This window comes from Salarias fasciatus, chromosome 6 (genome assembly GCF_902148845.1).
Source record: "Salarias fasciatus chromosome 6, fSalaFa1.1, whole genome shotgun sequence".
Lineage (NCBI taxonomy): Eukaryota > Metazoa > Chordata > Actinopteri > Blenniiformes > Blenniidae > Salarias > Salarias fasciatus.
The window spans coordinates 36,657,615-36,684,273 of NC_043750.1; the positions used below are offsets into that span (position 1 = coordinate 36,657,615).

A 26,659-nucleotide genomic window follows, 5' to 3' on the forward strand; every position below is an offset into this window, starting at 1 on the left:
TGGGTTGAAAGCTGAGGGATGTAATAAAGCTAAACTCCAAATCAAAACGACTGCGCATCACTTGTTTGGATGAACTTCGAGGAGGTTTTGTCGCCGTAAAGAAGAGAATGAAAGAACAGAGAGAGGAGAGGAGGCCGGCTGTAAATCAGGCCTGTAATGACCTGGTGGGAGATAATAACCACCAGCCTGACTCTTCACCTCCTCGCTGGAAAAACATGTTTTCCAGCTTGTGGCCTCTGCTGAAGATCTGCAGACATAAACAGAGGCCGTGGCAGCGGCGGTGGCCGGCGAGTCCGCCTCGCTGCCACACTCAGGTGTAAACACTCTGAGCACTTCCAGACTCAAAAAACACACCAAAAAAAAAAAAAAAAAAAAAAAAAAAAAAAAAAAGAACAGTGGGAAGAAAAACAAGGAGGATTGTTTTTTTTAAAAGAGCCCAGGCTGAGCTGTGAACCCGCCATAAGTCTTTGAGCGTTAAAGACGGTTCACCTCCGCCCACAGCTTCAACCTCTCTGCCAATAAAAAGAAAACGATTCACGTTCAACCATGAACCCCATTTAATTAGATTTCAGAAATGATCCCTTGGAATCACATCTGACAGCTGGTAAATATAACTGGGTACAGAATTATATAACTGTCATCTCCTGCCAGCTGAGAGGAGCAAACCCATGAACCACATTGTCTTTTTGTGCTCCTGTTCAAGCAGGGAAGCGAGGTTACGTTTAATTCGAACCTCGCCGAGAATCTGAGGTGAAATGGAAGTAAATGTATATAAAGACGCAGATAATACGTGTTTGTGAAGCGAAGCCAGGAGACTGTAAGCTGAGCTTAGCATAACGGCTTGAAACAGGAGTGGAAAAAACATGTAAATAATGTCAGATTTCTGCACGTTTATTTATCCTTTATTCTGAATTCAGAGAGAATGTGTTTAAAGAACCAGATAATGCGTGTTTCTGTGTATGAGCCTTGCTTACAATGTGGATGGGAAACAGAATGGGGAAATTAGCATAGCATTTTATCCATTATAGGAATAAATCATAAAAATTGGAATTGATTTCATCCTTGTGCGCCTTTTCTTCTTCAAACAGCAGATTTGTATGTAAAGAAACACATTATCAATGTTTGTGGGCAAAACCCTTTAAAGAATTAGCCTAAATTGATGAGCCAATGACTCCAGGTCCTGAAAATTAGAAATTATTCACACTTTTGTGCCTTCTTTCAGTGCACACTGCACTGAAGTCAGTGGCTAGCATCATTGATCCAAATCCTATTAACAGCAAAAAGACTCTGAAACTCCCTCTGAAACACTGTTGATCCGTCCAGTTTCTGAGGGAGTTGTACCTCAAACCTCCTCTGAATATAATAGTCTTTGACTTTCGCTTTAATTATAATTCATCTGCGACTCTAAACTCTATTATCCTCCCAACTCTCCTGTTCTTCATCCCACACCACGCCCAGATAATCAGTGTTTATGGACGGGAGCTGGAGATGGTTCCCATCACTTCGCATAAAGACCAGAAGCAGAAGATAGAAACTAATCTGTTGCTCAAGATAACAGAACACCGGAGGACTGAATCTTAAAAATTGAAAATACGTCTTTATAACTTTCATTCTTTCATGGGTAGATTGAGATAGACAAGACCAGTATTTTCTCACTTTATATATTCCTGTAATCCCACTTCTGTATTTTTTTGTAGCATACTTAAACTGTGTTAAGATTTTAAAATATACTTCTGTAATATATTCACAGATTTTGAACCTATCCAGCACCATCTAAAGCACGAGAGTCATATAGACATCTTCATCACATAAGCTCTGCTTCACAAGAAAGAAACACTTAAAGGTCAAATTCAAAGGTTGCTCTCAGCTGAAAACAGCAAATAAATCTGAATCAGGCAAAGAAAAGAAAGAACAAATAGGAAAACTGTAATGTGAGTAAGTATCTGTCACAAGCAAGAGTAAAGGAAAATCTTACTGTGAGATTAAAAATAGACAAAAACAGACAATACAGTTCACAATAAAAGTCGTGGGGGGCCAGGTGAGAAAATTTCTCTCATAGCAACATATTTGCTGCAGACTGAGCTGATTTCCACTTCATGTAATCTTCTTAAGACAGACGCAATCATACGACATTATGTGTTGTTAATAAATCCACTGGCCTGAGCTCCTCCCAACATTTAGTGTGATTTGGAGCAGGTGCCTGATATTCCACATCCAGATGATCAGAACGTGATCTTGTGTGTGTGTGTGTGTGTGTGTGTGTGTGTGTGTGTGTGTGTGTGTGTGTGTGTGTGAGCGTTCTCGTATTTCTATCCTTGTTGGGGCCAAATGTCCCCACAAGGATAGCAAAACGTGGAACGACGTGCCTTGTGGGGACCTTTTTCCGGTCCTAAGTAGGAGAAACAGTGTTTTCTTGACCATGTTGTTGTTACTGAAAAAAGTAAAAGTGCAAAAACATTTCTTTAGGGTTAGGCTTTGTTGTGGTGTGGGTTAGGGTTAGGGTAAGGGTCAGGGTTAGGGGCTAGACATGAATGGGAGTCAATGGACGGTCCCCACAAGGATAGAAATACAAGACTGAGCGTGTGTGTGTGTGTGTGTGTGTGTGTGTCAGTCAGATCTTCAGAAAGTCCTGTTAGTCCATCAGTTTCCGTATATCTGCACTCATTACCAGCAGCTCAGGCTCTAAATTAGCAGCTTAATAATGTTGACTACAACATTCATTCATGTTCAAACAGTTTCCAGCCTGATGTTTTGACATTTATTTATTCATCTGGCTGTTATATCAGAGCTTTGAAATAAAACTCATAAAACCGGAGTGCAGTGGTGAGATTATGGTGTTTAACAAAGTGTGTAATTAGGATGAACTTCAGATCATCAATGATCCGATAATCACCGCTGTGTTAAGATGAGTCATACCTGTAACGCTCATTACGACCAAGTAACCTGCACAGCGTCTCCAAACTTCAGTTTATTTTTTACTTCAAGAACAGGGCAAAAATCACAAAAGCCTGATTAAAAAAACTGAATGAGGCTTGTTATCTGAAGATACGCTTCAGACATGCACATCCAAAAACCAGACTTCACAGCAAGTCTTTGTTCAGGCAGACCGTTTACAAACAGCTGATTCATTCAGATCAGACTGGACTGATAACTCCTTCAGACAAAGACAGTACAGTGCAGCCAGTCAGATACTGTATGTGCATGTGTGAGTGTTTGATCAGCTTTATCTGTTTATCCATGAGCCAAGCAGAGTCCCCCTTGCAACCGGCAGATTTCACAAAATTATACGTGAATATATAAAAATATCTTTTGTAATTTTAAATTTGTTGGACAGAAAAAAAATCTTTAAAACGGCTGCCTTTCGCTGCAGGTGATACATGTTGAGTTTCCACACCGCATTTCAGAACCATAACCCTAAAACAGTTCAAACGGTTTGAACAGGTGAAAACTAGAAATGGATGAAAGTGGGTGAAGAAGGTAAAACATGTAAAAATTGATAAGAACTACTGAAAATGAAAGAAACTAAAGCCTCAAAGAAACAAAAACTACCTGTAGGAGGGTAAAACGGCTAAAATGACTCAGATAGATTAAAAAAAGCTTTTAAAAATAGCTAAAGAAGATAAAGTATCGAAAACCGCTTAAAATGGCTGCTAACGGTAAGTGACTAAAACAGATGAAACAGCTAAATATGTCTGGGAAAGGGGTTTTAAACTATCTAAAGAATGTAGAATATCTAAAATACTTGAAAAAAAAAAGATAAAATGATATAAACAGCTAAAAACTGCTAAAGAAGGTAAAAATTATAAATAATTCAAACTGTTAAAATCCAAAATTGAATGAAAACTTCTAAAGAAGGCAAAACATTGATTGTTAACTAATTAGGTTTGATAGGCACAGAAATATTAGAAGAAAAAAAAAAGAAAGAATGAAAACACAAAAACTGCTTGATTAGGTAGAAAGGTCAAAACTCTTAACCTGCAGAAAATGACAACAAATGACTGAAGAAGGCAAAACACTGAAAACAGAAATGGATTAATCCTCCACAATGACAGAGACGTCACAGATGTGGCATTGGGGCCTGGTTTCCTGTGCAGTCTCATATTATGTGAACAAATAAGTTGATGAAAAATGTTTGGTTTCGAGATGAAGACGTGTTTTAAAGTCAGACTCAACGTTAAGGAGGCTTTATGGTCGACTTCAGTGTGAATCTGCACCACATGGAGTGTGTGCTGAAGTGTTGTACTAACTTTGTGGGGTCCGAATATGACAGCAGACTACATATGAGGGTCTCAGTCTCCTTATGGGGGGAAAATAATATTAATCGACAACATTTTGTACAATTTAGAGGCTGAAAATGAGGTTTTAGGTTGAAAATCGCAGCGACACTGAGGTTTAAACACAGTCAAGGTGAGAAACTGTCATCAAGAGGGAAGGAGGGGTCTCACAAGTACTGCTGGACAAATGTGTGTATATGTGTGTGTGTGTGTGAGAGAGAGAGAAAGAGAGAGACAGAGACAGACAGACAGAGAAAGAAGCAGTCTTTAACAGACAGTGCTACATGGACACACACACGCAAAACTAGACAGACAGGTCCTCGAGCACGCACAGTACGTCTTCGTGAAGCAGGGTGTGTAAAACAGGGAGTGTCTGACACGCACACACACACACACACACACACACACACACACACACACACACACACACACATTGGAGACAAAAACAAATGTGAAAGTACAGTTTCAGATGGAGGTACAGCCAGCAGTGACAGGAGTCACGTGTCTCCACTGGGCTCAAACAGCGTTACATCATGTGGAGCGACAAGAAGTTACAAACACCGCAAACAATCTGTGTGTGTGAGGGAGAGAGAGTGAGTGTGTGTCTGAGTGTGTTAGCCTTTCTGCAAAAGGCCTGTTTTTAATCCATCAGAGTGTCTTTTTTTCCGCTGAAACCCCACGTTTGTGTCGAGCTGTAGGATCCAGCCTCTGTTCACTTTCAGTATTTTACAAGGGGAATTTTAGAATGTCTGAGACAGCTGGGGGGCACAAACATTCACATGATCGTATATAACAGAAAACAGAAGCATTATTCTTAATCCCACTCCTCTGTTTTCACACCGTACAGCTTGATTTTCAGGTGCTGGGAACTGGGAACCTTACCAGATGGGAAAGTCCCAGATGTCATGAATAATCACAAATGTCACAGAGTCGAAATCTGAGGTTTTGTTTCACTGTGATTGTTTTTTCGATGCAGCTGGGAACTGGGAAACGTGCTTGCTGGGAAAATCTAATTTTCCAATCATTTCTATGACTGCAAACAAGGCAGACCGACTGAAATCTGCAGATAAGTGACAAACAGATGAATGAATGATTTGTTGTTCAGTGTTGGGTTTTGGAGTTGGGAACTGGGAATTTTACCAGTTCGGCCCACAGGTCAGCCATGCAGGTGTTTGAATTCGACTGGAGGAAAACCCAGGCTCGACAGCCTCCTGGTTTCTTCTTCCCACTGGAAAGTGGAAGTTACCCCTGAACTCAGCGTAATGCTGACATTTAGGACGGGCTCACTTTCAGTTTGACTTCAGATTAAAGATGGATGACCTGGCTCCGGTTGTGGCGTATTTATCCTCCGCCTACACACACTTCTCTTGCACTGGTTTTCATGATTTTCCCAGATTTCATCAGCACTTTTCTTCTTTTCTTTCCTTTTTTTTTTCTATAGTTTCTTGTACTTTCCAAATCTTAACAACGTGTGTAAAAACTGAAGCCTCTCGCTTATTTGTTGTATTTTGGGTGGGAGTTTCAAAGCAAGCCGAGCGTGATGAAGTGATGTGAGGAGAGAGAGAGAGAGAGAGAGAGAGAGAGAGTTTGATGAAGCAGAAATCTACAGAAACTGCAGCAGTGGGAGGAAGCTTTCACAACACATGTTCGAGCGGCGCGAGCTAACAGGAATCTGGTATCAGTTGTGGCCTGGTGATCCGCATCTCTCATCATCGCTGTAAACACTTACAGGTTTCATATTCCAAGAAGCTTATCTGCAGAAGTTTCCTTTCTTCCCACATTTTTGTCTTTCTGTTTTGCGTCTGTCTCATTTTCAGGAACATGTTTTCTTTCCCCAGAAAATCTGCAGATATATATTTACGAGTGTGAGACGGCGCGCTTGCAGCCGGGCGTAGCGGTGAACATGGCGCGTTGGCATGTGAGGAGCCGTACAGTAGATCTTGTGTCTCAATCGAGAGGGTTTCAGTAAGCCTGCCTGCTGACCTCAGTTCTCCTGCTTCCAGAGAAACACACACTTCTCTGAAATCCTCCCCCACACTTGTGTTTTCACACTTAATGACAAAAGCTTCGACCACATTTCCCCTGAAGCCTGCAAAAGACCGGAACCAGCTGATCTTTGTAAAAACTGACTCTGGGAGAGAAAACAAGACCCCCTTTTGAAAAAAAGGTATTAATTAAAAAGTAGCCTTAAAGAGCCTGGATAATTAATTTTTTTCTTCATCTTTTGCAGTTTGAATTTCCCTGCCATGCAAATGCACCTAATCTCAATGCTGGTCAGGTGATGATTAGGGGAACTACAGTGTTTTTAGCTGTTTAAAATAGGCAGTGAGTCAGTTTAACAAACATGCATAATGACTTGTTGGATCTTCGAGAACATGTCAGAACTCAAAGGACAGACTGTTGACTCTTATTCTGAAAGGGGCGTGACGTGAAGTGAGCCTGGTGGGGGTCAGTTTAGCAGCTCTCTGGTTTCATGATGTGTTTATTTGGTCAATTCGGTTGAAAAATCCTTCGCCATCCACAACGATTTTTCTTGAGAGACTTGTAAACTTAAGCGACCACACCCCCGCCACACCCTGCACAGTTAAAAAAAATACTGAAGGGACTTTATAATCATACGTAAAAACAGATATTACACCTTTGTGACACATTGGGTCGAGCCTTCAGTGTTGATCAGCTGGAAAAAAAAAAACAACCAATTGTTTCTTTCACCCCAAGACTGGTCTGCTGCTTCAGCTCAACATATCTTAAATATTCCATCGTCACCCTCGGTGTTTTAACTCGTGCTCTGCCTGCATTGTGTGCTGGTAGTTACCTTGGTAATCCCCTGGTGACCGACCGTCCGACGCTGGAAGCGTTGGAGTCAGCAGGATCTTTGAGCGTGGCGAGGAGCCAGAGCGGTTAAGCCTCTCCAGTGCACGGCGGCACCTCTCCATATTGTTCTGTCAGGACTGACAACAAAACCCGGGCTTCTGCCACAAAACACAGCCGCAAGCTGCAGTCAGCTGCACACACACACACACACACACACACACACACACACACACACACACACACACACACACACACACACACACAGAGCTCGGGCTGCAGAAGGTGTTCACTCGCACATGTATTTTTCTTTTTTTAGAAATATTCAACATAATCTGCTTGGATTTGTCCGTGTGCTGTTCGATCTCATAAAATGAGCAGCGAGGAGAAGGCCGGTGTGTTTGACGCCTCAGAGGTGAGTGAGCGGTGACCTGCGGCGCCACGTCTCTCTGCTGCCTTCACTCCGCCGTCTTGTTTTAAGGTTCCTGAAACCTTTACAGGTTAAAGACTGTCTCAGGGACAGAGGAGCATCCAGACAGGAACAAGAGGAGAAACTGGTCCTGACAGCCTGGGAGAACACGGTGAGAAAACTCTTTGTGTCTGAACCCAGAGAGCTTTGAGTCAGCTTCACTTCACCACATTGTTTTGTTGTTTTTGTTATTTGTAATTTTATCAGAGATGCATAAAGGTTTTGAGTCGTGGGAGTGAAGCACCATATGCTGATGAATCAAACAGATCACATGTATTTTTCCGTCGCACCTCGTCTTGCATGTGCTAGAAGTGGGTCAGACTAAAGTACCTTTCTTCTCTATAATCCCAGAAGTGAGTGAATATGAGAGGATGAGCGGCCTTACCCTTCCTTTCTGACCCTCGGTTGACTTCTTCTGCACCGACCGAAGCCTCCTACACAGACTGGGCTGCAGTCTTGTTTTTAGCTCTGCGCAGCACATGTGCCCCTTTTATTACCCTTTTATTAAATGTTAAAGACCTCATCTGTTTGCCCAGAGAGCCGTTTGCAGCTTGGAGGCAAACCTTACCCATCATCATGTGTAATAATAGCAGCCGTGGTGCTTTCAAAGCTTTGTGTTTTTGGAAATGACAGGAACAGTCTGTTCAGGTTTATAAGGCGGCTATGAAAGCTGTTTTTCCCCTCCTGCTGCAGCTCGACCTCTGTGAGGACTCCAGAGCTGCAGGCCCGCCTCAGTCTTTCCTGGCTCGGCAGAGGCAGTCCACCCAGGCCAGGAGGGCGCTCTGCCGCCGCCGGCTGCCCAGGTAGGAGGCTTCTTTTGCAGGGAGCGGACGGCCCAGTCGTGGGCAGCATGGGAATCACAACGATGGAAGAAACTGTACTCTCTCTCCCTCTTTTCTTTTTTTAAAATTTTTATTATCATTATTTAGTTGACTGGAGTTTTCCTTGAAAGTGATTTTTTTTTCTGTTTGCTTCTACTACCCCCTGCTGGTCGGTATTGGTACTGCTAGGATGTAGATATAATAACACAATATTGAGTATGCTGATTTTTTAATTGTTTTTTTTTTATAATCTCATGGAAACAACTGCTGGGTTATGTCATTCTCTTTATTATATGTGTTTAATTTACATGTATTAAAATAGAGAAAACAATGCACTATAAATCATCAGATCTCCATATCGATCAGGGTGAATGAGGTCACCAAAGAAAACTCACTCATGCATCCTGTCATGCATTTTTATGCAACATTTGGTTAAGATTTAAGATATTAAAGCCTGATTATTATATTCTAATAATTGTGAATAAAATCCTGGTGGCTTGCAACTGACAAGTGAGTAACTTTCTGACAAAATACAAGATTTTTCATTTTTAAAGACAATGTTATGTGAAAACACATGGAGTAAATAAAAAAGGTATTCACCAAAACTGCTTTCAGTAAAGGTTTCCTAATCCATTCATTCATCCTTGAAACTCATTGCAGCTGACTGTCACACCTTCGATTCATTTGTAAAACCTGTGAGGCTCTGGGTGCTTTCTCTCACACTAAGACTGGAATTTACACCTCACTCTACCTTCACTGGTGAAATTGTGCACTTTAGTTTGACGTCCGTGAAAGTCTGGGGGAAGAAAGGTCACAGGTCGTGCGCTCACGGCCCGGGGAGCTCTGACCCCATGCTCACGCTGCGGAAACGCTGGGGCTCGTGGCAGGACGGCACAGCCAGGTAGGACATCTTGTTTCTGGCAAATGGCGGTCTGAGGACGGCGGCGGAGGCGGCGGCGGCAGCGGCCCGGCTGTGGTTGATCGCCGGCTGAGAGCTGCAGTGCTCCAGGCTGGAGTGGGCAGCCGGCTGGAACTGGAAAGCAGAGGTGTGATGGGAGGTGATGGGGATGACGGAGACGGGTCGGGCGGAGGTCTGGGGCGGAGGAGGAAGCAGCGACGGAGACATGGAGGCCGCCGCCGGCGCCTCGTTTTCCGTTTCTTCCTTGATGTGCAGCTCTTCGTCGCTCCTCCCTGCTCCACTCAGACCCCCCTCCTTCTCGTCGCTGTCAGCGTGCCGTCCTCGTCTGTCCCCCTCCGGTTCGAACTGGACGTCCAGCAGAGGCGTCCTCGCGCTCTTGTCCTCCCTGAAGCTGCAGACGGTGCTCTGGGTGTCCTGGCCCAGGCCGGACGGCAGCGAGCCGCCCTTCCCCACTTTGCCGCCGTCCTCGTCCTCGTCGTCGCTGGTGCCCCGGTCGATGCTGGGGGAGCGGCGGAGCCTCTGGAGCTGGGCCGAGGTGCGGCGCAGAGCGCCTCCCATGAAGCCGGTGGGGGACGGCGCCGCGTTGAGCAGCCGGTTGAAGAGGGCCATGTTGGGGTGGCGGGTGCCGGGCTCCTCCAGGTTCTCTGCGATGTCCTCTAGCGGCTGGAAGTGCATCTCCTCTTTAGGGATCCTGCCAAAACATGACACAAGACAACGCTGTTACAGGTTAAAGCTCTAATGGGACATCCGGTTCTGAGGGGATTGATGAAGTGTGATTAGTTCAGTTTAGGATGTTTAATATCCCTCGAACACTTCCATTTCCACCACCTGAACTTCCCCGCCGTGCTGAGGGGACTGCACCTCGGCGTCATAACGACAAAACCAGCAGACAGTAAATTCAAGCTCACGCCATGTCAAAGGTCGACCCCTGGAAGGAAGGTTTCCGGAGGACGAAGAGCGTGGCGGCGGTGTAGGGAGCCCGCGGGTTGGAGTCGTTCCAGTAGCGGTCTCTCTCCATCATGGGCAGGTCTCCGTACATCTCATCCACGGCCATCATGGAAACCTGCAGAAGAGGAAAACGGATGCAGACAGGTGGAGCGTGAACAGAAAGTCGAGGAGGTTAAATGAACGTCAGGAAAGTAGAAGAGCTCAGAGGTCATGTTCAAGGTTTCATATATTAAATATAAAAGGATCAGAGGAATCGGATGTGAGTCTGAAATAGGAGACCATGAGGGATCAGTACTGATATTGCTCCTCTGTCAGTCTGCTGGTTTTGTTTGCAGGACTCGGTCCTCCTCTGCTTCAGGTCATGATCTGCTTGTGAGCGTTTCTTTTCCTTGGCTTTGCTCTCCACTAACGATCTACAGATACACAAGACTGGAAGAATTTGTCTTCTTGCGGATTCTTCCTCAACTCATCATCTCTGGTGTGATTGGCCGGATGTCTGAAGGGGGTGTGTCGTTGTCTTCTCACGGTTTTTTCCGTCTGGGTTTCTCCTGACGTACGAAATGACCACAACTCTCTGTGTTCTTGTTCTCGTCACTTTGAGTAAACAAACACATTTCTCTGTCCTTGTCATGTTTGTTCACACCTTTCTTTTCTTCTCCCTCATTTCAGGTGCTTGTATGACTCCGTCCTGTATTCGTACCGCCCTCCGTTTAGTCAGATCCTCTCTCTACGTCAAGCGTCTCTGCTGGCTCTGCTGTGTTTGTGTGTGTGTGTGTGTGTGTGTGTGTGTGTGTGTGTGTGTGTGTGTGTGTGTGTGTGTGTGTGTGTGTGTGTCACAGTCTTCTTGTAAACCACATGTGTTTGTAGCCTGTCTGGTTTTGTCCTGGATCTCCCTCATCTGTTTCTCTTGCCCTGCTGGTTCATCACTCATGGACCGAAGCCTTTGCTTCTTGAATAAACGGTCTCAGCCTTTGTCTCCCTGCTGAGGTTTCGGTGAATAAGATCCTGGATTCCCCGTTCAAGATCTCACCTGAGAAACTTAGGAATGACTCATAAATAATTAAAAAAAACTAAAAGCAGTTTTTGAAAAGGACCTGGAAGTTTCTGTCAATCAGCCAGTTGGTCTCAAAGTCGTCGTCATCTTCTCCGAAGGGGTTGATCAGCTGCTCGGCGACCTTCACCGCAAAAGAAGAAATATAATATAACAAGCAAGCCAAAGAAAACATCAATCATGTTTTGTTTTGTTTTTTCCCACATATACGTTCCCTGATCAAATGAGACGATATTCTTTGTCAGCGTCCATCTGACCTTGAGCCACCCGGCGTAAAAGAAAAACTGCAGCAGGGTGAAGATGGGCACGTAGAGGTCAAGGTCGTGACCCGGGTAACCTTGGCTGGGGTCCAGGAACTGACGACCAATCAGACACACCAGGAAAAAGCTGTAAACGGCCAGCGTCACCACCTGAGGGACATTTGAATTAACACGCACTAATTATGATTGATTTCTTCGATTAAAGGGAATTAAAGCGTGTCTCTTCACATCTGGAATAATCAAAGTTTAGGATAAACTCGGCGCTGACCTGCGTGTAGACCAGCGGCACGCTGATCATGTCGTAGTGAAACAGCATGCTGCACTTCCCCCTGAAAGCATTCAGCTCCTGTTGGCACACACACACACACACACACACACACACACACACACACTCCTGAGCTCTCACACTGCCTCTCTCTCTCCCGACAGCGGTAAAAGGTGTGTGTTCTGGTTCACCTCCAGCAGCAGCTTGAGTGTGTGGTCGTCTTTGATCCGGCCCTCGCTGCGAGCCACCGCCGCCAGGTTGGTGAACCAAACGCAGGGAATCCAGTATTTGTTGTAGTGAGAATGGAGACCTTCGAACTTCTTTCGCTCCTCTCTTGTCATGAATCCTTCACAACAGAAAAGAAAGATCTTTTCAGCAACTGGAAACATTTTCCCACACAAAGTGAGAGGAGGAGGTGCTAGGTACGGTGAGTTTAATGTGTTTTGGCAAATTATGACTGGCTTTCTTTGGAGAAATAATTTGGAATATTTGACTGAATTTGCACTGCTACTGATCAAAGTGGGGGGAAAAAAAGAGTATTTATAGTTTTGTCTGGTGTGCTGACAGTTTAGACTCCAGGGAAATGTAACGATAAGATCGCTCATGCTGAAGAACTGCTGTTTAATACAGTGGTCTCCAATTTTTTTTTGCTTGTTTTAAAGCAACAGTGTCAAAGTTAAGGCCCGTTGGTCAAAATCAGACTGACAGAGGCTCCAATCCGGCGCTTCAAACCACCAAAAAATGGTCAAAATTTCAAAGAAAACATCGATTTTTTTTTTTTTATAAAAAATTTCATATAGTGGATACAACACAAGACAACACAGCAAAACACTGACTGAGCCATCAGTGACGCTGCCATGAATAATAATTAACATTATCCTCAAATCCATGTTGTTAGGGTGAGTTTGTAAAAACATATATAAAGCAAAAGCTATAGGAAAACAGTTTTGGACATTTCACTTTACTTTTTCTCTAGAAAGTTTCAGTGAAACTGGATTTATGTTGAGGCTGGAATCATTTTCAACGGTAATTCTTTGGGTTTGTGAAAATACAGACATTTCCATCACATACACTTGGTGTCATAACAAAGAAAAAAGTTTAGATTTTTAATTTAAAGATTAATCGAGGGTTGTTTTACCAGTCCAGCCCACCCAAGGTGAAATTAGGCTGTATGAACTAAAATGTGTTGCAGAGTTCCTCTCTGGTCTCTGGTTTGTCAGAAACTATCCACTCTCACAGACATGCAGAGGGGGGGTTCAGCTGGTGCTTCCCTCTCTACTAGCTGGAGCATTTGTTTTCATTAAGCCCATCAAAACCCAGCATTTGTTTATAACTTTTGACATCTCTGACAAATGATGGATTTTAACATATTTTTTAAACTTGACCTACAGCTGCAACATGTGTTATTCTGTTAACAGTCAGAGGAGCTTCATCGGCATCTTGTGATACTTTGTTTTGATCGCCTCTGAATTGCAGGATGTGTTTCGTTCTTCAGACTTTTTTTGCAATTTGCTGATGTGAAGAATGTACAGAGGATAGAGAGAGCAGACACACACACACACACGGATAAGATGGCTCCATCCACATCTATGGCTGCTCTCTACGTTAAGTTGATTTCACAGAAAATTGTGAGATCCACTAAAATGCCAGTTACACTGTTAAAGAAGCCAAGTATAAGTGGGTAAACAGAAGGATTCTGTGTGTCTGTACAGCACATGCGTCTATTTCTTCTCGTCTGGACTACTGCAACGCGCTTTATACCGGTATAGGCAAAAACGCACTGTCGCGGTTGCAGTTAGTCCAGAACTCTGCGGCACGACTTTCAACAGGTGCCAGAAAGCGCGAACATATTACCCCAATTTTAGCTTCTTTGCACTTGCTCCCTGTTCATTTTAGGATTGATTTTAAGATCCTTTTGTTTGTTTTTAAAGCTTTGAATGGACTGGCCCCTCAATACGTCACTGACTGCCTCCAAATTTACACTCCAGCCCGCGCTCTGAGGTCCGAGGGCCAGTCCCAGCTCGTGGTGCCTAAGACGAGACTTAAAACTAGAGGGGACAGGGCCTTTGCTGTGGTTGGCCCTAAACTCTGGAATGCTTTGCCCCTCCACGTCCGAACAGCCCCCACTGTGGACTGTTTTAAGTCTCGTCTTAAGGCCCACTTTCATTCTTTGGCTTTTAACGTCGCGTGAGTTCTGTGGTTCTCTGTGTCTTTTAATTTATTTTTATCCTATTTATTATTTTATTTCAAATATTTTATTTTATGTTTTATTCATTTTATGGTTTTATTGTTTTTATTTGTTTTTATTTTGTTGTTCTTGTGAAGCACTTTGGAGACTTTTGTCTGTTTTAAAATGTGCTTTACAAATAAAGTGGATTGGATTGGATTGAAATCTGCAGCCTGGACATGAGATAAAGCATGTTTTAATCTGAACTATCATGGGGAATAAAGAACACTTGATCATGCCACTTTTAATGCAAAATACATACAGCTATGATAAACACCAAAAGGTTTCTATTCATATGCTCCTATTTTCCATCACTGTTTCAAAGACTGATTGATTTATTGACGACTGCAGAATAGGAACCTTGAAAATGAAGACTTGAAATACCTTATTAAAAGACACCGGAAACACTGTCCTTAAACATGAAAATAATAACAATGAATATCCAGATTATTAATTTAATAAGAGGTGCAGCTCTACAGTAGGGATGTCATACATGAGGCTTGTGGACCAGAATCGGCCTCAAGAGGATTCAGTCCGGCCTTGTGAAGTGTGAAAATAACAACAGCTGCTGTTTCTCATTTGTCCACTAGGGGTGATCTGAGTCAATTAGAGTAGATTACTGACTTTCAAAACCCTGAACTTTATACAGAAGTCTGCAGAAATCATTTGACATCAGAAGAAATGATCTTTTACTGACGTTAGTCTGAAAAAAGTGAATTAAAGGTGGAATTTCTCAAGCTTTTCTAGAATAATTTGGGGATGAAACCTATTGCATTGCCAGTGATTCTATCAGCCAGGCCCTGTAGCGGAGCCAGAGTGGGGGCAAGGGGGCGGTCGCCCCAGGGCCCACAAGGTCATAGGGCCTCATGTGATGTGTTCACATTTAATTGGAAATAAATTATTATAATAAAATGTGCAGTGTGTGCGAGAAGGTATGGCATATGAGTGTGGGCTTCAATTTGCCAATTCTTACATTACGACTGTCCATGAATGCATCAGAGCTGTAAGCCAGCGCTGACTGGCTGTGCGGTGTGAACCAGTTTTTTCTTTTGCTCTTGATCTGAACTCTTTGGAGGGAAGTTAAACAGCATGCTAAACACCAGGGCCGGCGATTAGGCTGGGCATCCGGGGCACTTGCCCAGGGCGCCGAGCCATAGGGGGCGCCTGAGGCCGTGAGGCGCACCGCCCAGGGGGCGCCGCTGTGACAGCCGTTTGAGCAGCGCACTGCTTGGCTTCGCTCGGTTAGACCAGCTGTGTTCATTTTATATTTAAGCTGTATCAAAGATGGTACAGATTTAGCCAGTGAGTTTTTAATTTGAGCTTTCAGCACCATGGACAGCGGACGCTCTGAGATTGACAGCTGTAAGACTGCATTTGTGTGTGTGTGTGTGTGTGTGTGTGTGTGTGTGTGTGTGTGTGTGTGTGTGCATATGTGTATTTGTTCTTCAGAACAAGTCTGTGAACTGGTTTGTGACTTTATTCTGCTTTCTGGGGCATATAGGTTTGCTTGGCTCAATAAAAGTGAGCATTAGTGTGTTGTTTGATGGTCGCATGAGGTATTGCTTGAGTGTTAATATTGAGGGCCTGTCGAGAATGCTCCGCCCCCTCTGTACTGAGACCCACGCTCTGCCTCTGGCCAGGCCCGAATGGGATCAAATCCATATGCAGTGTATCAGAGTGCCTCCACCCCCCCGCCCCTCCGCCTCACCGGCCTCCACCACGTGGTCCACGGTGGGGAAGCGTTTGAAGACGGCGGTGCTGACGGAGCGGAGGATGAGCAGAGCTGACAGGCTGGCGTAGCGCATCATGGTGCGTCTGAGCAGGCGGCCCCGCTCGTCGCTCCCCTGCAGACCCCCGGACAGGACGCACATGAGCCTGTCGGGCAGCGGGATGCTGGTGTACTGGCTCCACCAGCGGTTCACCACCAGGGTCACGTAGAAACCTGCAGAAACCAGACACTTTGGCTGGAATGCTCTCAACACAACCAGCACAGTTTGGACTTTTCTACTTCTAAAACTCACCCAGAACGAAGGACATGGGGATGAGGCTGGCATAGCGGTTGCAATAAATAGCCACTTTCTCAAAATATCTCTTCTGGTCATCATAGAGGAAAAATCTGAACAGGTGAAGGAAACGAAGAAACTGTACTCAGCTGCAGGAACAACTGTAGTTTATGTGATCATATTTAGTAACGTCTGCATCAAACTCATCATTTTACATCAATGACAACACTATACATGATTAATATATGTATGATAGACATTGAAATAGGCCCAACTGTTGTTATTAGGTCTGGGAAAGCATCTTTTCCTCCCAGTCAGCTCAATTGATTTAGGCATTTCACTTGAAAATGAATAAACGATTGAGGAAAGCATGGCACACATGCAGGTGGAAGGTTTCAAACATACAACAAACACTCATAAGGCAAATTTAGCATTGCAAAAAATAAATCATCAACAAGAACACCAGTTCTTAAAGACTTTAAACTGTGAAATACCGTATGTCATTTTGATCATTATAATAATATGAAGAAAGGAAGAAAAAGAAACTTTATTGAGTGTAAATGAAAGAAAAAGATATTTTATACTGACTGAAGGAATAAAATAATCTTAGATGGTGTTTCATCGAAAACTTTTCAAATGGTTTCTTTTAAAGCATTGGTTGCACTGATGTGATAATTTACTTGAGTACATTACAAAAGTTTAAAGATACATTTTTCAAGAACAACACATCTTGGCTGCAAAAAAAAAAGTTGCATTGAATTGAATTCATGAACTAAATCCTCATAAAACTGCAGGTACACATAAATATGAATTAATTACAGCCGCGTTAGTGTTTGTAATTCAGTACTTTGACTTTAAAGCAGTGATAAAGAGATGAGAGAGTCCTTTCCGCGCCTCACCTGTAAGTGATGCTGATGGCCGCGTACATGGCAAAGAAAGCCAGGAACTCCTTGTACAGCACCTTGTAGATGCTCCCCTTCCAGGCCAGCAGCAGCTTGGAGAAGCCGCAGAATCGGGCATTGGCGACTCTGGCCGTGTAGGTGACAGTCATTAGTGGCAGACAGCAGGTCCTCACAGCACAAGAGCTGCATGGGAGGAATTCCGCAGTTCAGCCAGACCGAACAAACACGCTCAATTAACAAGTCGAGCTGGGTCAGAGGCCGCGGACAGACGTCAGTGTGTTGTATAATAGACAAAAAGGACCACACCGAGCGGCTTTCTCCTCATTTAAAACTCACTTCAACAAACACAGCCTGCAGATATTTCGGTGCACCTGCGAGGAAATTAAACAGAAATCTCATTTTCTTACCGTTTAAAGCGTTTCTTCTTGGTGCGTCTCTCAGCGCATCTCCGTGCGTAATTGGCACCGGCGGGGAGGTAAATTCATGCTTTCTGCGGTCAGCGTCGCTTCCCCTGCTCCCTCCGCTGGTGGTTCCTCCGCGGGCTCAGAGCTCTGATGTCCTCTGGCGTCCGGGCCGTCCAGTCGCCGCTCAGTCGGCTGCATGTCGGCTTAATCTCTCGGGTGCCTCCTTCGCGCGTCCAGCGGTCAGGCCAGTGCGCCCCCGGGGTAAATCCCCAAAACGGAGGAGGAGGAGGAGGAGGGAGGAGGAGCTCGTTAGCGCGGCCCCCGACCGGCAGACCGCGGCTCGGTGATGGACCGCAAGCGACAGGCCGCAGCGCCGGGGCGCCGGGGCAGCGGGAGCGCACGGGGCCGCGCCGCAGCGCGGCGCACTGGACCGAGGAGGACTGCCGTGGCAAGTGATATGAAAACAACAAGCAATTACTGTAACTGTAAACTGCAATCACTGCTGGATGCAATTCACCTCACGGCGCAGGAAAGCGGATCTTATGTCATCGTGTTTTCATCTTAGAACAAAGAAAAAGACATGAAGTTTATCTAGATTCTTCAGTTGTTGCCTCTCAGAGCACCTCCTTGGAACAGGTGCATTTGGGAGTTTACCTTTTTCTGCTTTACACAAAGTGTTTGGATAAAAGAAAAACCACACAAGACTTTCATCAGAGTCAAGTTTATTTTAATTAACACTCGTAATATAATTTAAAGAAAATCTATAGAAAACAGAGGCTTACTGACTCAAAAGCATTCAGTGACAGAGGGGAAATGCTCGGTGGATATTCACATGTCATCTACTGTGTTTTTCTGTTAAGGAAGCATCAGTGAAGCCAATCAGGAATCAATCACAAGGGCAAAGATGCTCACCATTCATTTGATCAAGCACATTCAATACGTTTTAATGAACAATGCTCTAAAATAAGGCTACTGATGTCTTTCAGACCTTCCCACACAGCTCTCAGCGCGCGGGATGGATGAGGCTCAGCGCTGTATGGGAAGCTGCAGTGAGAATTCAGCCACTCAAACATCACATTTATCAGCACTGCCGTCTCCATCCAGAGGAGGAGGTGACGTTAGAACGACCAAGCCACACGAGGACACAAAGCTCCCAGTCGAATCTGCACTTTACACGATCCCACGTGATGAAACAAACGCTCTTGGTCAAAAGAACAAAAACTATCATTAACGACCACAGGCCACGTTAGTCAGTTGGATTTTCATTGCCCTGCCGTCTCACCCTGAATCTGTAGGAATTTGGATGGATACTCGATGCGTTAGAGAATGTGTGAAGTTTGGAGTTGAGAGAGACCGAGGAGGGAAGAGACACCGCCACCAGATAACACAGGAAGAAACACGGCGTGAACATCGACCACCCTGGAGAACACCACGGCACCGTCACTGGAGACACCGGAGACTCGCAGCCGGGGCTCCGCGGGATGGAGGGCGGAGGAGAACGGTAAATGCTTCGGGGAGAGAACAGAAGAACTGCCACAGAGGATATGGAGACGAGAGAAGGTGAAGTGAAAGATCCCATGAGGTGCGCCGTCGGCCGCTGAGCGGGTCGTCTTGAGGCTGTTGCTGAGAGGAGGGTTTGAGGCTGGAGGGAGGCGGGAGGTGAGTTCAGACTGCAGAGGAGGACCGGAGGAGGAGGAGGAGGACGATCACTTGTTTGGGGGTTTGTAGGGTTCCAGAAGTTGCTTAGAGAACGTGTTGACCTTGTCAGCACCTCGGACTTCATGGGGCAGCAGAGGTAACTTGACTATGTGGAAATCTTCATAAAGGTCCTCCATCTGAGGGGAAAAGACAAGAAAGCAGTGAAGGAATGGAAGCAACGCTTCTCTCTCCAGAAACCCGAGGCGGACGACTGGTCCTCAGTCCGTACCTGATCTAAATACTTGGACTGGATTTTGTGGCGGGCTTCACACATTTTACACGGCCGGTCTGCATCGGGGAACACGAGCTGGTTGACGATGATGTTGTGCGTGTCGATGCGGCACTTGGCCAGCTCCTGGATCAGCCGCTCCGTCTCGTAGAGCGACAGGAACTCAGCGATGCACACGCAGATGAACGTGGTTTGTTCCTGGTGGGCGGAGGAACAGAAGCACAACACTTTTAATTAGTGCTGGGCAACGATTACATTTCTTAATCGCGATTAATCACATAGTTTTTCTGCGGTTAATCGCGATTAATCGCATTATGCACATAAAACAATAATGAATTCAAAAGTACTCTGTAATGATCATCCTGCCCCCAGTCGGGGACAGGGACCTTGTTTATTTGCAAGAATTTTGCAAATAGCATAATTTAACAGTAATAATTTTACAATTCATCAAATATGATTTATAGTAACTTAAAAACGTAAAATACCAAGTCTTTACCAAGATTTCCACCCTTGACCCCCCCCCCCCCCCCCCCCCCCCAACACACACACACACACCAGCAAGAGCAGAACAGAGGAAAAACGAAGTTTGTTATGAGCACACACTTCCTCAAACTTCATTCTATTTCTAACCTTCAGAAAGAGAAGGCAGGATAAATTCAGTCAAGCTGAATTGTGCCTCGTTAACACAGATTGTGTGTTGAAGGGAAATTTACTTTATTTTGCTGTTTTCAGTGCCTGAAGACTGCCCAGCGGGCCGAAACGATCTGCCGGCAAAAGACGCGATTTAAGATTCACTTTGGTTTTGGTCATATTTGCGCTCCTCATTTCAGTTTGTGCCTCATACCTGCCTTTTCCTTTTGATTTTTCTGATAATTCGGCCGAGTTCATTAAGGCAAATAATGAGGAATGGACCGTGTTTCACCGCAGAAAGCGCCTCAGATGTGTGTGCGTTTTTGACGCTCAGCTGGAGCACAGTGTGTGCGTGTGCGTGTGCGTGTGCGTGTGTGTGTGTGTGGGGGGGGGGGGGGGGCATTAACGCCTGATGAAAATATTTTTCGGCGTTAAGGAAGCAGTGCGTTAACGCGTTATTAACGCGTTAACGTGTCCAGCCCTACTTTTAATGCAACAACATAGTTTCTTCTCAAGAAAAAAAAGTTGAGGTTTTTTTGTCCAAAATTTATAGAAAAACTCTTTTTTTTTTTTTTATAGAACTGGACCCAGAACTTCCTCATATATTAGACATCATTTCTACAAATTGCCTAACATCTTTTTCTGGACAGATATTTCACTATTTCTAACTCACACACGTGAATAACAATCACGTTGTGCACGTGGAGACGGGCTCATGGGGTCAGAGTGATGCAAACTGACTCTCACTTCTCATAATCGTCACCGCGGACTGACACAACTGCTAATGGAACCACTTTTTAAAATCATCTCTATTGAGAGTTCACAGCGGAGGATGACCCTGAGGCTCTGAGAGGGCAGCAAGTGTGACCCAGCCGAGAGGACACGTCTGTGATAAACAACTGCAGGAATCAGGCCGATGAACACTTCATTGGCAAAGTGCGTGCTACTGGTTCAACACCTGGAAAAGTGAGCTTTGTTTGGTGGTGGATCCTTGATGTTTTCCTCAATATCTCAACCACAGAAGACAAGTGTAGAAAAGTTAAATTTGCACGAAAAAATAGAAAAAGAAAGGAAGAAAAAGAATCAAAAAGATGCAAACCGAACACAGGGCGGATGCATTGTTGTGGTGCTGAATGACTGATGGGAAATAACTCGGCAGGAGAAACAAACTCAAGCTACTTACAGGATCTTTGAACTGCTCACTCACTGAGCGGATGACTGGCAGCGTTTCCTCCAGCTTGGAGGCCAGCTGGTCTGCGTTCATGTCGCCCAAACCGAGCATGTTACACATCTGAGAACAACAAAAACAGCCCATTCAAGCTATGTTGGCTTTGGTGACAATGACTCAGGAACAGATCTGCTCCTCCTCTTCCTCACCTGAGAGATGAAGGGACTGATCTGGTTCTTGATCTGCATGAGGCGGCCCAGACCTCGTTCTACTATGGTGGGAAAGTTGAGCAGTCGCAGTGTGTGTCCCGTAGGAGCCGTGTCGAAGACCACCACGGAGAAGTTCATTCCTTTAACTAACCTGCACAGCAGGAAAACAGCTGTAAACAACACAGGACCTTCTCTGGACCAGATAAAGACGTTGCTATAGACATGACTCAATAGATTGTTCAGGGCTTTATGGTGTTTTACCTCATGACCTCTGCGTAGCTCATGGCCTCGTCGATACCTGGGAAAGCGCTCATGGCCTCCTGCATCATCTTTTTGCCCATGCTGAGCATGTTGTCCTCCTCAAAGAACTCATCGGGCAGCTCGGCGACGCCCAGGCTCGGATCAATTTCCTGCACACATCAAACAACAAACACATCAGCCTGGGAAAGCTTCCAGGTCCTCTGGCCATTCGGTTTGTTATGCAGCAGTAGTTATGAGATGAACACGTGGGCTCATCCTCATGACACTCAACAGATGATAACTTTATAAATCATTCGTAAAAACAACAAAAACAACATCTGTGTTTGTCAACTTTCTTAAAACTTTAAAGATGCTTCAATAAAAGCAAAAATAAAACGACTGATGATATTATGTTATGTAAATATAACAAAGGATTCTTAAAGAAGTGATTTGTTTGCTGTGTATGCTCCACAGTGTCTGCAGCGTACCATCGCGAAGAGGTTGTCGTAGCCTTTGACCTTCGTAGGCACCTTGGAGAACTTCTGGTCGAAGGCGTCTGAGATGTTGTGAGCGGGATCTGTTGAGATGATGAGAACGCTCTCTCGGCTCCCGGCCAGCTGGACAGCCAAACTGCAGCTGGGGGGAAAAAAAAAAAAAAGTGTTTTTAGAACAGCCTGACAGGAAGTACAGTGATGAGAGCTTCAAGAGGGAAACTCTTGGTGGACAGAGCATGTAGCAGCTCATTTATCTGCATCCTCTCTCAAATTGCCTCACCACTAATGTTATTAATAACACCTGCAAGAGAACAAGTCAAAGGTGTGGAGTGCAAACTGCCCCAAAACAATCCTTTCTTGTGTTGCCCAATGCCCAGCTTTTGGAAATACAAATGATCACTTACTCAATAAGCTAAACAACCATAACATCCCCAAATGTTTTATTTATTGCAGAATTTATTGTTTTAAGTGTTATATATAGTACATGTGCTGAGCAAAAGTGTTCAATGGGTGTGTGAATAATATAGGTGTCAAGAAACAAAATTGAATATCCAGCCAAGGCCAAATATAACTGAAGAAGGAAAGAGGGATTTGTTACACCATTTCCACATCTTATTCCTGTAAACCACCAATGTTTCCTCTACACTCATTTAGGAACGGCAGGCCACCACTGAGAAAAATCTAAATATTAAATAAACTACTTAAAATGTTTCCTAAATAAAACTTTAGAGATAAATGTGCATATTGTTAATAAACGCCTGTCGAACTTAACTCTGCAGCAGTTTTATTCATGATCCAAAACCCCTTAAGGAATTCATTTTATTAATAATATAATAATACATTATTGATGCAAATTGTGGATTGATGTTTTCAAAAACTGATCCGTGGAATCAAAAACACTCAGGAACTTTAAGGTCTGTCATCGTTATCTTGTCAACGTCAGCTTTGGTATTTATCTGTGGGTGACAGGCAAACGGATCTTTACAGAACACACTGTAGAGAGTTAAATGAGGGGAAAAGATGTTACAACAAGAGGGCTGTGTTTGTTTTTATTCACCGTGAAAATCAAACCAGCTGACAGAGGAACGATTCCATGTGTCAGCTGGTGTTTCGCTTTAATTGGTTTCCTTGTTAACTGGAGATCTACTTCTTTTAGCGCCTGTTAAAAACCCGACACTTGTCTATAGTTCTCCTGGCGAACACCGTTAAATCGCATCTGAAATAGGGATTGCGTCGTATCTTTTGAGAGTTTTATTTGAACACCTGCTGCTACCAGCAGCGACGACTAAAGTAAGTCAGTCACCAGTTAACATGGAAACCAGTTTATCCGAACACCACCTAGCATTAGCTGGTGACGGTGCTACAGCGTCCAGCCGACCGGCACCTCAAGCTTAGCAAATTGAAACATGAACCTAGCCTGTATTTTACCAAAAACCAACATTCGTGATATGAGTAGGACAATTTTGTCTGTTTTATTCTTTGCTTTTAGCGAGCTGTGTCGTTTTAACAGATACAGCTAATCATAAATAGCCACTGTTATCTAAGCTAGCGTAGCAGCCCGAGCCAGCATCAGGCCTTAAATCCAACTCACCTGCATGTCGTTTTACCGACGCCACCTTTTCCACCCACAAATATCCATTTGAGAGATTTCTGCTCGATGATGTTCTTCAGAGTTGGTTCTAGCGGCTCCACGTCGGGGGCGTCTTCGAACTCGTCTTCCACTGAAGCTGCCATCTTGTCTGTGTACAGTCAACGTCGTCCGGGTGCTGCGTGAAGCAGCCCCGTAGTTACTGTGCTGCGTTCACGACACCTCGGTGTTTTGGGAACCGTCTGACTGTTTGATCCTCCAGGTGGCGCCATTACAACTCAGAGCGCTGATCAAGTTATTTATCTATCTATCTATCTATCTATCTATCTATCTATCTATCTATCTATCTATCTATCTATCTATCTATCTATCTCATGTGGACACGTATGCACAAACCCCTGTAAATAATTGATATAAATAAATTAATCTATAGTTTATGAAAATACACATACACAAATTAAATACGGTAATCAACATCCAAAACTATCAGAAAATACACACTTACACACATATCTTGTTCTGGGCCAACACATCAGTTCTGTGAATCCTTTCACAGAACTGCTGCATCACTGTCCTGATCCGATCAGCCATCAGTGGAGAATTAATTCACCATAAAGGCTTAAAAGAGGAGCAGAAAGCCACAAATTGACATTTTGCGGCCTCAAATTTGGATTTCATGGTCAGAAAACACAAATTTGTGGCTTATGACTTCATTATAAACACCAGAAGTTGTCTTTGTTTTGATAATGTAGTCCAGACGTGATCATTTATATTTATCCAGATGATCAGCTGCACTAGTCTAAAACAGACAAAAAAACTGCATAGATAATGGACAGATAGCTCATTGGAATTGGAATAACGTGCACAGATCACAGATGCATAGAGATTGAAAAGGGACCAAAATATCAGAAATTTGTCATCTGGAACTCTTTATTGAAAAAGATTTCTTTGCCATCAATGTTAAAACACATCATAAGTAACAGCTTTTGTAAACAGACAAATGAGACTTGTTGTAAAACAAGGCTCTCAAAGTCCTAATCTTATGTATTTGTTGGTTCTTTAAAAGCCTCAATAAGACATTTAAAAAGAAGAAAAATCAGCTTGAACATATCGACAACACTGGTATGAATTAGGACAATAAGTGTAATAACACTGAATGATGTTAGGGCCTTAGAAATGACATGTGAGACATTTAATTAAAATTAGTTTGGGACAAAAAGATTTGAATACTGAGGCAATCTTAAAAAAAGTAGAAGTTGTGTCTGATTAATTGAAAGAAACTTTAATCAGATTTCCCTCGGTCAACAAGTTTTTGATTGAAAAAAATCTAAAAAAAAACAATGTTGATATACACACACACACAGTTTGAAAGACTTTCATTGACAGGAGCATCGACACGCAGTGACCACCGGATGAGAGACTTTTCTCCACAAACACTTGTGAATAGTCTCTGCTTCGTCATCAAAGTCTGACCTTTCACCCCTGATCCTTCCGGATCCATCTCCTCCTGCTCTGGCTTCCACACAGTGCCACGCCAGGATCTTTATTTGTGTTGTCTGAGCTCGCACACACTCCATCCCAGGAGGGAAGGAGCACCTCTGACCTCCGTCTGATCCCTGGCAGTCGGTCTGCCGCAGCCAGCGAGGCCAGAAAGCAGCTCCCAGATCGACCCACTGCTGCTGTAGATCGCAGGCAGCCGAGCGCACCAGCCAGCTCCTGACTGCCCGGGCCACGTCCGCAGGCAGAGGATCGAGGTTCAGCTCTGCAGCTTCCTTCTCCAGTTTCCGCCGGAGGTTTTCCGCAGCCTCTCGCAGCGCCGGCGGAGAAGTGGCGTTGTGTTTTCCATGAAGCAGCAGAGGTTGTCGTCCTCGAGAGGCCTCGGGCGGCTCGTCCACAGACATCCAGAACGGGTCGAAAGAAGACCCCAGGAGACGCAGGAGACGGGAGGGACGGTGAGGTTTGGGTTTGGGCGTGTCGTGGTCGTCCTCTTCGCTGGTCCGCAGTGTGTACGGCCGAATCGGCTGCAGGTGTAACGGCAGACGGTTTCTCAGATGAACAAATGATGGATCCCACTCCGCGTCCTCCTTCTCATGAACACCATCAGTCTCATTTTCAAAGTGGTCATAGCTTGAAACGTTGGAGTTAAGAGCCACGGATGTGTAACAAAGTGTGACAGAAGTCCAGCAGAGGAAGGAACCAAACGTCAACGATCTGCACATGTTGCTCGGGTCTGGACGTCTGCTCAGGCGAGTGGAAAATGGCCTCTTCGCTCTCTGGCTTGAAGCTTTCACGTCTCCTCTGGGAGCTTCTGACTCACCACCAGACATCCTTGAGCCCTCAAATATAAACACTCTGAATTTAGTGGCTTATCAATTCACTTCCAAGAACCCACCTGAGTTCCCACCTCTTACTCAAGGTTCTGGTGTTTTGGCGAAACACTGCTTTGGTTCTGCTGTGTGCCGATTCCCAGAGTTGCTTCAGCGTGTCACAAAATTTTTGTGGTTACGTTCAGGAAATGGATTGTTATAACTGGAACATGTGCAAGAGATAAGGGGGGAAAAACAAGTGTATAATCAGCATTTGGTAAAATACTGTTTATGATAGCAGCTGTTTTTGGCTGTAAGTGACCCAAACATTTTTTAACAGACACGTTTCAATCAAGTCAGCCTCGACTCTATTATGTCCTAATATTCATAAGCATTCTGCAAATGATGTGAATAATATGCATATTGATCAATATGCATCTACATTGCACATCATGATGAATACAGTCCGACTTTGTTGTGATTGGGCCTGAGCCAGACTTTAGACATTTAACTGATGCTCATGAAGGGGGTCTGGAACATTTAGGTGAAGAAGTTGAAGAGCAGCTGAGCTGCTGTCTCTCTGTGCTGCTCAATAAGGGGACAGAAATTTACTGCCGCCTAATAATTCCAGATTATCTGTAATGCTGAATATTTGATGGAGATATGGCCGCTCAAGAAAAAACAAAACAAAACAAAAACCTGTCATTCATGTCAGAACAAGATAACAAAGATATCTAAAAAGA

The 26,659-nt window shown here is 44.4% G+C and overlaps 4 protein-coding genes across 7 annotated transcripts; 1 reads left to right on the plus strand and 3 right to left on the minus strand.

The window, feature by feature from the left end:
* Positions 1–7,411: 7,411 nt before the first annotated feature.
* On the plus strand, positions 7,412–8,439 carry LOC115390969 (protein Hook homolog 3-like). Its single transcript, XM_030095036.1, has 3 exons — positions 7,412–7,500; positions 7,586–7,666; positions 8,248–8,439. Exons 1-3 carry the CDS (start codon positions 7,459–7,461, stop codon positions 8,359–8,361), a joined length of 237 nt encoding a protein of 78 aa, XP_029950896.1. The 5' UTR covers positions 7,412–7,458; the 3' UTR covers positions 8,362–8,439.
* Positions 8,440–9,201: 762 nt separating this feature from the next.
* On the minus strand, positions 9,202–17,400 carry LOC115389864 (bestrophin-2-like). Its single transcript, XM_030093431.1, has 9 exons — positions 16,948–17,400; positions 16,067–16,161; positions 15,754–15,987; positions 12,010–12,164; positions 11,822–11,899; positions 11,551–11,703; positions 11,337–11,417; positions 10,203–10,357; positions 9,202–9,985 (listed from the first exon to the last, which is right to left on the minus strand). The coding sequence occupies exons 1-9, from the start codon at positions 17,097–17,099 to the stop codon at positions 9,202–9,204; spliced, it is 1,887 nt and encodes a 628-aa protein (XP_029949291.1). The 5' UTR covers positions 17,100–17,400.
* On the minus strand, positions 16,034–26,542 carry LOC115390966 (noggin-3-like). Of its 4 annotated transcripts, none has more exons than XM_030095029.1 (2): positions 24,973–26,542; positions 16,034–16,044 (listed from the first exon to the last, which is right to left on the minus strand). In XM_030095029.1, exon 1 carries the CDS (start codon positions 25,935–25,937, stop codon positions 24,987–24,989), a length of 951 nt encoding a protein of 316 aa, XP_029950889.1. In that variant the 5' UTR covers positions 25,938–26,542; the 3' UTR covers positions 16,034–16,044; positions 24,973–24,986. The 4 variants fall into 4 exon arrangements, with proteins under 4 accessions (XP_029950889.1, XP_029950891.1, XP_029950890.1 ...); XM_030095031.1 differs by lacking the exon at positions 16,034–16,044 and having other exon boundaries at positions 24,967–25,938; positions 26,022–26,542; XM_030095030.1 differs by lacking the exon at positions 16,034–16,044 and having other exon boundaries at positions 24,967–25,946; positions 26,022–26,542.
* get3 (guided entry of tail-anchored proteins factor 3, ATPase) lies at positions 18,065–23,790 on the minus strand. The gene is made up of 7 exons (XM_030095028.1): positions 23,614–23,790; positions 22,017–22,164; positions 21,550–21,698; positions 21,289–21,439; positions 21,095–21,202; positions 19,282–19,479; positions 18,065–19,189 (listed from the first exon to the last, which is right to left on the minus strand). Exons 1-7 carry the CDS (start codon positions 23,754–23,756, stop codon positions 19,061–19,063), a joined length of 1,026 nt encoding a protein of 341 aa, XP_029950888.1. The 5' UTR covers positions 23,757–23,790; the 3' UTR covers positions 18,065–19,060.
* Positions 26,543–26,659: the final 117 nt, after the last annotated feature.